At 40.5% G+C, this 11,820-nt stretch overlaps 1 protein-coding gene across 2 annotated transcripts in view; it reads left to right on the top strand.

Annotated features, from left to right (window-relative positions):
• The first annotated feature begins 859 nt into the window (after positions 1-859).
• AADAT (aminoadipate aminotransferase) overlaps positions 860-11,820 on the top strand; it is a 15,254-nt gene continuing 4,293 nt past the window's right edge. The window contains exons 1-9 of one of the 2 annotated variants that reach the window (XM_009706798.1): positions 860-929; positions 2,581-2,749; positions 3,815-3,947; positions 4,601-4,675; positions 5,953-6,162; positions 6,673-6,738; positions 7,907-7,989; positions 9,227-9,323; positions 10,159-10,220. In XM_009706798.1, the coding sequence (XP_009705100.1) occupies positions 863-929; positions 2,581-2,749; positions 3,815-3,947; positions 4,601-4,675; positions 5,953-6,162; positions 6,673-6,738; positions 7,907-7,989; positions 9,227-9,323; positions 10,159-10,220 (962 nt within the window). In that variant the 5' untranslated portion in view covers positions 860-862. Of the gene's footprint in view, positions 934-2,560; positions 2,750-3,814; positions 3,948-4,600; positions 4,676-5,952; positions 6,163-6,672; positions 6,739-7,906; positions 7,990-9,226; positions 9,324-10,158; positions 10,221-11,820 lie in introns of both variants that reach the window. The other variant, XM_009706797.1, reaches the window with a different exon arrangement.

The raw sequence follows: 11,820 nt of genomic DNA, 5'->3' as shown, positions 1-11,820 counted from the left end.
TTTTTTTAAAGCAGCCTTGCTCAACAGATCGATTTTCATAACGGCCAGCACATGCGTGGTGCTGCGGTCGCCAGAGGATTATTTTCAGTGAATTCAGAGGAAGCACACTGGGAAGCGGCAGTCAGAGCGACAGGCTGTCCTTGCCCTGCATTTCAGTCCTGTGCTCCCCTCCCTCACGGAGGAGAGCGGGCCGTGAGGCTCCCCTTTTTTTTGTCTCTGTGGGCACCAGGGAAAAGCGGGCGGGAAACACTCCTCTGAAGCATTTCAAGAGACATTCCGAATTATCCTTCCTAAAAAAACCACAACACACACAAAAAACCCACCTCTAACTCGGCAAGCATTGTGACTCAATGATGCCTTGCAATTGTTAAAGCACTTGAAATGCAATACTTAATACAGCTAAATAAAGCTGGGTTCTCATATTAAAAAAGAGCTGGTAGTTGTTTCAGATCTGACAGATCTTCCAATTTGCAATCTACCTTTAAAATTCCACAGCTGGCAGTACAGGGAGGGGAAAAGGACTTTTTCCTGTTCACTGTCACACCAGCACATTCCCCAGATCAACACTGTACTGCTGTTTGCATTTATCAGAACAGCAGCATCTGGCCTAATCTCACCGTGCCAGTGTCATTGGGAGGCTGTGACACAACCCGTCAGTATGATGTAGAAACCTTTCCCTTTAATTCAAAAAGGAAAATAAATCCCAGCACTGATTTTAACGTGAATAAGTTGACATTTAATTTATGTTAGAGCACATCTATGAAGATGACAAATTGTAAGCATTACTTGTGGGAGAGACACATACTAAAAGCACTGGAGTTCCTAGTCACTTTTCTAGATTCACATCCAAGTTCCCATAGACATGAATTACTCTCGGTTCATCACCACTGTGAGTGCAGCAAGAAAAGCATCTCCGATAAGACTTCTGAGTGAGTATATCCCTGTTCTTTCCAGGTTCTCTGGAAGGGTATCATTCTACCTGCTGGACTCTGCTGGGGTATCACAGCTAAAGACTTGAAAAAAAAAACTGTGCTGTAAGCTGACAAGCAAGGCCCATTAACTGCTTTGACTTTTGTCAAGTTGAGATGTCAAGCAGGTATAAAGAAAAATAAAGTGAATAGCCTTGAACCATTTCAGAAACCCAGACAGAAGAAATAGTATTGTCACTTCCACATGTGTCTGAAAAATCTCTGCTACTGCCTCTGAAGGCTTTTGGCACAGTTTGCTACTGAATTTACACTGGTTGTCCAGGAACAAGCAACTGCTAATGACTTGAAATTTAGCCCTGGTGTAATGTTTCTTTCCACCTAGCTCTCCTGTGTCCTGTTAATGTCCATAAATTCCTCACCCCCCACTCCCTCAGGTTACTACACTTTCCTTTTCTGTATTACACTGTCTGTAGGGTACCACATTACATAGTCTTCTGTGTGACAGATAGGAAAGGTTGACTGCCTACTTGTTTACTCAGTTGAAAGCTACAGGGACCCAAGAGAATCCGAGCACAAGACAGACACGACTAGCTAAGCCTTCAGGGGTTAATTACCTCCCTTGGTTAGGGGTTGGCATTTGCTGTTCTGCTTAAAATGCTTCATATAGGTACAGCTAAATCAACTGATTGACTCTAGTCAGTCTCTATACTTCAAGTGATACCTGGATAGGCATCATAACACAAATATTAAGTAGCATGGCTTGTGCAAAAAAGGCACATTGCGGCTGCAGTTCTGATGACAAGGTAAATCTCTTTAGTAGACCAAAAGTCACAGACATAACCCATATTGCTGAACTGATAAGAATTAACTCCCTGTGTTCAAGCTTGCTAATAAGTAGCAGAGAATAAACATAACAGGAAGCTTTAAGCCAGATCTGGTGTCATCTGGCCTCTCGTATCTGACGTAAAGCTGTGAAGCCAGCACAAATGCCATATCGTGAGCTCTTCGATTTAACACAATCGAGTGCCCTTGCTGGATTAAGATCCGGTCTGCGCTGCTTAAATTGGATCTGAATGATTGTGAAACTGTGACTTTAAAGCAAGAGTTGTTAACATTTTCTTCATACTGAATTATTTACACAGTACCTCTGCCACTAAAGCTGGGCTGCCAGAATTGTTCCTACTCCCTTATGGAAAAGCTATAATCATATATGTAACTATCAGCAGCTGCACTAATGCCACATTGGTTAAAGTGAGACTGAACAAAAAACAATCATTCCAAGTCAGTCTAAACAGAAGATCATTAAGATTTTAAATTCTTGAAGCTTAAAAGACATCAGTCACAGAAAAAAATTTCTAATAGTAGAACAGTCCAGATAAATTATAAATAGCTTTTTTTATCTTAAAACAAAGATGATTTTTTGTTTTGGTCTGTCCTACCTGTGTCTCCCTTCCCACCCGCTCCTCCATTTAATCCTATTTAAAAAGGCTAGTTTAAAAAGAATTATCATCCTTTTGATTTCGTGACAGTTAAAAAAAGAAAGTGAAAAAAGGGAACAAACTTCTCCAGACCATTATTATATACCGACTAAAAGATATGATCAGTGTTGCAATACTCAAGTTGTAACCAAGGTCTTTTCCTTTTACTCTAGCTGAATTGATGCAGAAGTCTCCTCCGTCCCTCATATCGCTGGCTGGAGGGGCACCAAACCCTAACGTTTTTCCATTTAAGAGGGCGACTGTTGCCATTGGACATGGAACTGCTGTTGAGATCGGGGAAGATCTGATGAGGAGAGCTCTCCAGTACTCCGCCTCAGCAGGGTACCTGTCACAGCTGCTTGCACTTTAAGATACCAGAATCAAAAGATCATAAATTCCTTTATTATTGTATTAGTTCATCTGTGTTTTTAAAACCTGTTTGTAAAACCCATTTTGCAAAAACAGGTTTAACCTCTTTCAATTTGCCTCGCTATTTACATTTCAGTTTAAGTGGAAAGTTTTGAGCAGATGAGTAATTTAAAAAAAACTGCTGATACTAGTAATTCTTAGGCCAGAGCATTTCCTGGCCGTTAGTATTTGAGAATCCAGACTCCCACATTCACTAGGAGGAATCATTTTTTGTTTTGCAATAAAGTAGTCATTAAAAGATACTGCATTGCAAGACAGTTTCCACATTCTGGAGTATTTGTTTTGCTTTCCTTTGGCACCATATATTAAACTCAGTATGTACTACTTGTGGTAGTTGAATGGAGGTATTTACAGTCATTTTTAGTACAAAAATTGCATATCTTTAAGTTACTTCAGCAGTCATGTGAACTCCCCAGCAGACAGCACTGAGTCAGGGTTGTGACAGGTTTGCAAAAATATTGAGGTACCTACAGAGGCACACAGGGCATTAATCAGTGAAGTTAAGACTTTTCTTAGTGTTTAAATGAACCCAGCCATTTGTGAACATCCTACAAGATCTTAAGACGTATTTTTTGAAAAAATCTGTTTTAGAAATCCTCATTATCTGCAGCCTATTACTAGCAGTATTGCGAGCTTTGTCACATTGCGACATTCGAGTATGGAAAGATCACTCCTAAGGAATGGATAATGTTCAGCCTCCACCTCTATTCCAACCTTGGCAAATCATTTCTGCCCAGATTTCAGTATGATAATTTGGTGTGTGGGCCACAGATGCCCATCTCTTCTGCTTTTCCATAAGAAACATTTCTCATTTTCATCATTTGATAAAGCAGTCATAAAATCAGCATCTAAGTGTACCCGTGTGACTGTCGAAATCAGACTCAGGACTGTGTGCTAGATTTGGGAGTGATTTAGAGGAACAGCCTAGCTTCACTCTATATAAGATGTTAGATACACCTTATTTTATTCACATTTCAGGATTCCAGAGCTGTTGTCTTGGCTAAAGGATTTCCAGCGGAATCTACATAATCCCCCCACAGCCAGCTACAGTCCTGAGCAAGGACAAATGGAAGTGTGTGTCACAACCGGCAGCCAGGAAGGCTTGTGTAAAGTAAGACCAGAAAGCTTCATATGTTAAAAGCATTTCTTTCAGAGAGATGTTTATCCTTCCATCAGTTCAGTTATACTCAGCATTCAGTGCCCCTGTATAACTATACGCAGGGTACTTTGTTCAATATTTCTCAGTGTTATCAATACAAGATAATAGAACTGAAAGAAAACTGGTGTGGCAGGCTAATCTGTCAGGACTGCACAAATGTTCGAGTAAACCAAAGAGCCCGACAGAAAATACACTGTAAGGTAACATTTCATGTTACTCAAGTAGGGCAGTAATAAGTACATAGGTGCATTGTTTGCTTTACCATAACTCAATTCTAATTGTGTTAGACTTCCTTAAATAATTACCCTTTCCAGCCACTCTCACTGCTGTTCAGTTGATCCTTTCTGTAACTGAAGCACTGTTTCTGTTCTAGAGCACTGTCTTGCCATTTCAAGTTGGTATTCTCCAGCTGATTACCTAGCTTCATTTGGCTCTAAAGCACATTTTTCATCTGTTCATTGCTTTTCTCACAGACAACATAATGAAACAGTTACAGAATTACCAATATCCAATCAAGATTTTTAATCCCCCTAAGAAGTCAGAAGTATGAAGCATGCATACAAGAATGGCACAATCTTTCTAAAATGGACTCTTTTCTTTTACAGGTGTTCGAAATGCTCATTAATCCTGGGGACAACATCCTTTTGGATGCACCCACATACTCTGGGACACTAGCAGCTGTAAGTATTCTTTAGCTACAAAACATTGTGAATGTTACATTTGAAGTAAATGCAATTTACTACCTGATCTGCAGTCTTATAGACACTGTCTGTATTTACTGTAAAAACATCTAAGAACCAAGTTTTTAGTGTTCATCCAGTTCATAAATATTAATTCATAGAAACTTTTCTACTAAAAGTTCTATAAAAGCTACGCCCAGGACAGAAGTTCCTCTTCCAAATCCTAGTTCATTCAAGGGCTAAGGTCACATTTGGGATTGGAAAGCAAGCCATCACAGCCTAGTCAGGTTGAAGCAAATTTATAAGAAGTTTGTATTTTAACATGTCAGCACATTCACCTGAAGTATCTCATTGTCTGATTATACCATAGCTATAAATAGTATAAAATTGGAATAGGCCTGAAACATCCATATATGAAGATATGAACTAGTAAGTTTACCTCTGAAAATTAACTTAATCGGTATGTAATTAAGTGTCAACTCAAAATGCATAAGAACTGTAAGAAGTGTTAGAATAGATAATACACCACCATTCTAGTCTAGTCTCCTCTTGCATCAAAAGGAATTTTGTTATTGTGTGCTGTGCTAAGTTTGAATATATCTTGTTTAATCAAATATACTTTTAGGAATATATTTTGACAATGCAGCAACTTGCATTTCTACTTAAAATGCAGAGTGCTACACAGTACAAATTGAAATTCCACAGAGGGAAGACAGCATGCTTTTTTGTTGGTATTTTACCTATATTTTTTTCATACTGCTGTCAACATGTCATTGCCGTAGCATCATTTCATTCTCCTTTGTATTGCTGAATGTATCTATTGAGAACAGTTTCTTTGCCCTTTGTCAGTGAAGAGTAGCTTATAGTTCTGGCACTTCCACTGAAGTAGTGTAAATTGTCAGTAGGAAATGAAGGTGCTGTGAACTGCCTGTCTGTGGTGAGAGCATGAGGAGTCCCAAGAGAACACAGCTGAAATTCACAAAATCCCCTTCTGCTTGCAAAACCATGTGTGATTTCCCAGAGAAGAGCAGTAGTTGGACAGAGGAGCTACCGTTCCTTCTCAGTTGGCTTAACAGAGCAAATAAAGAGTAATGTGTTAAGTCTGACAAACTTCACAGCAAATTCAGGCAAACATTCTTTTGAATCATGAGCAAATGGAGCTTGAGATAGCTATAAAATCAGAAAGACTTTATATCAGTGAAATTTTACAATGCCAATGACAAAAGACAGACCTTGGAATTATGCGATTATGACAGTTTTGTTCCTCCTATCAACAGCTGAGACCCTTGGGTTGTAACATAATTAATGTTCCTAGTGACCAACATGGCATTATTCCAAAAGCTCTAAAAGAAATTCTGTCTGCTTGGAGCCCAGAAGATGTAAAAAATCGTAGCCGCCACCTCCCCAAATTCCTGTACACTATTCCAAATGGGTGCAACCCAACTGGAAACTCTCTGACCACAGAGCGCAAGAAGGAGATTTACCAGGTATGTCGCTGGGGCCTTGTGAACTTTATAGGTGGAAATGGGAAAACGTCAGTCATTTCAGTTGAGGATACCCCACATCTGGTATTTGGGCCCATTACTGGTCCAGTAGACATTCCTCCTAGAACTTGTTTCTAGCAGAACCTCTTTCATGACAGCTCTTTAGAGGTGGACTATGCATTAGATAAATTGTTTTTGCAATAGCAGCCCATTGCTGGCTGGTGTCTTTGCCATGGGCTTCCTGCAAGTTTTCTGCACAGTTTGAATGCTACATGGAACGGACCTTCAGTTAGTCACGTGTCCTTGTACAGCAGGTACAATGTTTGCTCTTCTAATTGCTTGATGTCTAAATTGGGCATTTAAAAGCTTCTCTTGATAGGGCCTTGTATGTAGTGAATGAGCAATCCGTAGGATCATAATATGCTTCTGGTAACAGGCCCGGGGTATAGGAAGAACTGAACTTACAGTATCTTTACATTTTAATGATTCTTTATTTTTTATTCATTTCTTTAGCTTGCAAGAAAATATGATTTCCTCATAATAGAAGATGATCCTTACTACTTTCTTCAGTTTGAAAAGGTAATTTTTTCTTCCATACTCTTTAGTAATATCTTCTTTCCTGGTCCAGGAGAGAGCTGAGGTTTAAGCCATGGATCTTCCTGCATGCTCCTCCTTCATGTCCTACAAGGTAGTTGTAGGCCCCACAGTCTATGCTACGTTCAGTTGTTGTCCCCTTTGTGGCGTGTTACTGCTCAGTCCTGTTAATCAGCGGTTCAAATTCCTTAAGCCTTACACAGGACAGAATTTCCTTCAGCAGTCAGCAAATGGCAAAGACTTTGCCTCCAGAACAAAACAAGTATGCCGCTAAAGCAGCACTCGAAAATAGCAGCCTCTTAACGTCCCCTTCATCCCAGACAACTCTTCCCATTTTGAACCCTTTGCCTTTTGGAGAACCCGAGAGAGTTCTCCCAAATACCGCAGGAAGTAGTACTGACTAGGTGGCTTCCCTCCTCCATGTGGGTTTCCCCAAATGGGCAGCAATCCAGTGCTGACCTGTCTTCACACCTGGATCTGCAGTTGCAGTCTGCAACAGTACCTAACTTCAGGAACAAAAGCTGGTCTTACAAAGCAGTAAAACATTGGTAGAAGCTACAGTTCAGTATTTCCTATTTTGAAATACGTTTTTGTGGGAGGAGGCAATAAAACTCTTCCACTTACTCATTGAATAGCATTGTGTGGCTTCGTTAGTGTAAGGGGAGAGGGTGTAAAAATAGAATTCTTGGTAAGGAAAAAATGTGCTGAACTCAGATCATCAAAATTTGGTCATATCTTCCCATTTCCTTTTTCTAGATAAAGCTAAAAGTACAGGGCCCCATCTTAGCAATTACGGTATCTGTTTACTCCCTAAAAAAATTTTGGCAAAGAAATAATTATTTGTCTCTCCTACTTATGGCATCATACCAAAACCTGAACTGAACACTTGTATGCTAACAGTGGGCTAAGCATCAGAAAATAACAAGGCTGATTTCTCAATGACTTTCATGGAATGTTGTAATCACGTCGCAGACAGCTAGCCTAACAATCACTTGTGTGCAAGTTACTGCATTTTTTCCCTTGGAGTGCACATCTGAAATATTTACTATCAAAATATTTCTTTAAGAAATTAATTATGTCTTCATAGTAAAGAAAATAATTCCATCATAATCCTTACTAGCACCTTGAATTTTATTTTTATTTTTCTTCCAAGCCATGGGCTCCAACTTTCCTCTCAATGGATGTGGATGGCCGAGTTATCAGGACTGACTCTTTCTCCAAAATTCTCTCATCGGGGTAAGGCCAGCTTCAGACTGCTCAGCATTGCCTGTTCGGTTGAGGCACAAGACTTCATACAAAGTGATCAGACATCTCATAGTGTTTTTTCATCTAATACCTATCCATTTCTGGAATGTCCTTTTGGCTCCACAGCTTTTCTCAGTCTGCTCACTTTTCATGTCATCTGTTGGCAGGCATTCACCTCCAGATTGTTTCTCTTCTGGTACTGATAGTTCAGCCGCTCTCCCCAGGCAGCCCATTCTTGCAGATGCCATTTAGGCAGAAAGATAGATGCTAGATTCCAGCTCTGTTCATGGAACTGCTAGGAGCTTTTCTCTCTTCTTTTTCCATTTCTCCTTCTATCTCTTACCATTCCTGCAGACTCCCTGAACTTGTAATACAGAAAAGAAATGATGGTGTCATTCTCCGCAGACTATTCATAGGGTTATACTGATTGCCCATCTTCTAGCCTTCCAGTTTCCAGGTTGTTTCCACCTGCCTGAAAAACTAAGCTGTCTGTCTTCCATTTGACATAAGCCAATATAATTGATTTTTAACTTGTTTTTATTATCTTAATAGATATAACAAAGTAATGTGAATTCTGCACTGGCAGCTAGTGGACTGTAACCCCATCCCTGAGAAAGTGAGGAGACAACATGATGCTAGGTGTGATTGCACTTTCAGAAGTGACACTGCAAAAAGGCATGATGCAAGTGCAAAATGACGCACACTGGTTCTGTTTTTCTTCAAAGGAAAACTTCAGCCAGTCTGTAAAGATGGGTCATAAGAACTGAAGCATGAGTAAGAATCTAGTTCATCACTCTAAATTCCATTTATTCTGCAGTAGTGAAAGGGAGTAAAGCTGTTCGCCACTTCCCATCTGTTTTTCATAGAGCCTGAGCATTTACGATTTTTCATTATGTGAAAACCTGGCTTTCCTTCATGTAATCTTTCTGGTTGCAGAGGAAAGCTTACAAACATGGGATATGTCCTGAAGTCTCAGAACTTAGAAGCTAGTATAAGCATTAAAACCCTTAAGTGTTTTTATTTCATGACTTTGATACTCAGCTCATAAGTTGCATAAGCCTGGGGCTTAGGGCAGTATTAAGATATAGATAAACTGAAATGCATAAAAGATCCTTACAATATCAATCAAGCAGTTACACATTTTCCCAGTTACAAGTTAAACTGTAACTCATACAAAGTATTAACTCATTGCATTTCTGTAGTAACTTTTTTCTTTTTTGTTTTGTAGGTTAAGAATAGGTTTTCTGACAGGTCCCAAGCCGCTCATTGACAGAGTTATTCTACACATTCAGGTTTCAACAATGCACACCAGCACTTTCACACAGGCAAGTACCAAACTGCCGACTGAACTGTATTTAGAGAAGGTAACATGTTCCAAGTCATAAAACCACAGACAGCTTTGCACTTCTGCAGTGGCTCTGCACTTCTCCAGTTTGGTTTATAGTAAGCACATACATTGCCAATTCTGCCAAAGGAGAAGAGACCACCATAGAAATTACAGCCAGAGCTAGAGGGTGTCTCAGTGCCTGGAGAGCACAGCCAACGTGCCCTTAACCTTCAGATTTCAAGAAACAAGATTTAAAATACTTTGTATCTCTTGCTAGTAGGTTCACTTGAAAAACCTCAATGTAAAGAATACATTGGAAGAAACACTTAGGGTTTTTTCTGGTTTCCCTGCTACTTTGTAATTAGAGCGATACTGGCAGCCCACAGAGACATTACAAAGCAGGCTGCGGATTACAGCCCCTTTACAGTTAGTAACAAGGAGAGGAGACTTTGAGCACATCTAAACATGGCTTCCATCTTCCATCTCCATTAGTTCATCATAGAGGCAGTATCAAAGCAGAAAGGCTGATACGGGCAGGAAGGTAAAGCAATATACATTATTACCCGATTACCACATTTAGCTCTCCATCCATCTTTCCCTCCTCCCACCCTAAGTCCCAAACAGTGCCATGATCCTTGGAGACAGCAGTAACACGGACAACAGCGGCCTGTTGCTGTTGCCACCTCGGTTTATAAAGGGCTCCAAGAGACCCTGCTTGCACTTTCTTGCCTGTGTGGAGTTTTGAATAATGCATCAGGCTGTATATATCTTTTGATGATTGCAGAACAGTCCTGTTTAAAATACGGTGTTGATGATGTGTTTTATTTCTTTAGATTATGATATCACAGCTGCTTCAGCAATGGGGAGAAAAAGGTTTCTTGGAGCATATAGACAGGTAGGGTCATGTCATATACTGTATCCCATCACCTGTCATTCTGCATCTTGTTACCCACATAAAACGCTCTTTGCAGCCAACAGGGCAGAGGAGGTGCATCAGTATTAGGCCAAATAGATAAGCCAGGTCACCACAACAGAGTATTTAAGACCAACAGCATTCACACAAGAGCCCTGAAGGAGCTCGGTGCAAAGTTGCAGACACACAGGCCAGGGCACATAAGCTGCCACTGTGGACCCACAATCTGCCAGTCCGCTGGCACAGTCATTATGCAGCTCCCATCTGAAGGGAACTCGAGAGGGTCTTGCGAGCTCCAAGTCGGTGAATAAAGTTTTCATCCCTGCTAAAGCAGTAGGGTCTATAGCAAAGGCTAAGATCACCGAGCACATAATCTATTGAGAAAGTCAGCACGGCTTCTATAAAGGGAGTTCTTGCCTCACTAACTGTCACCATTTAAGGCTGGGCCAGCAATTAAAGGAGGGATTCGCCTTCTAACGTCCTTAATCTAATGATTGTGGATGCTGTTGGAAAGACCTACAGAAAGCAGTGAGGTTCACCTACACTCACTAAACACTGCCTTTATTGCCAGTGCTGCAGACAGAGCACCGGGCTAAGGTCAAACTCAGCAAGGCATTTCTTACATACTGACTGACATGTATTTGTTTTCCATTTATTATGCTGGAGGAGCACAGTTTCTCTTGAGTATCTGTGCTTCATTTCAGATGCCATACAAACCTCAAGCTTCCTACTTCACTGGGCACTGTGTTAGACCCTGCAGAGGCCTGTAACAGGAATGTGAGCAAAGCATGAAAAGAAGTTCTCACATCTCACTGTTACAGCCACTTCTGCCTCAAGCACCTGCCTGTTCTCCATACTATACACACCAGTATTTAAAAAAAAAAAACAAAGCAGACACACCAGCCCTAGCTTTGCCTTGTTTTAAGAATTAGGAACATAAAGAGAGGTTTTGCAGGGAAACTTGTGACCACACTTTAGCCAAACTTTCAACAGTTAGAAAAATACATCATAAATGCATCCCTTCACTTACCACCTTCTTGTAGGCCGAAAGGCATCCTTGCTCAAGCCAGAAGGCCATGCTTTCTCCAGAGCTAATGAAGATAGTGCTGCAGTAGGGTAGCTGCAGCCCTTTATAACCTTCTACAGTTGGTTGCCAGGTGACTTTAATTGATGATGCCCCACAGCTGAGTGGCATCACATCCAGGTGATTTCACTTGGACAAGGCTGACTTGTTAGATCATGCTTTTCAGCAGGTGCTAGGCTGTGGTTTGGAGCAGCTACAGTTTTGTGCAAGTCTTGTCTTACTAACACTTAAAATTTCATTCCAACATGAAAGTAAAATGATAACAGAAAGGCAAAAAGCTTGCAGCAGAATTTGTGGTGTGGTGAAAACTCTGCAAGTGAGATTTACCATTTCATGCAAATGTAGCAATTGGTATAGGCTGAGTCCCAAAACTATATGAGCCTTTGGTGGTGTTGGTGTTTGTCTATCAGGTGTAATAAAATACATCCAGAAAACAAAGCTATTGGTTCAGAGAGTACAAAAAAAAAAATCTAAATGTAAAAATACGCAAATTACTAA

This window comes from Cariama cristata, unplaced genomic scaffold (genome assembly GCF_000690535.1).
Source record: "Cariama cristata isolate BGI_N322 unplaced genomic scaffold, ASM69053v1 scaffold36518, whole genome shotgun sequence".
Lineage (NCBI taxonomy): Eukaryota > Metazoa > Chordata > Aves > Cariamiformes > Cariamidae > Cariama > Cariama cristata.
This window is presented reverse-complemented; position numbering and strand designations above follow the sequence as displayed.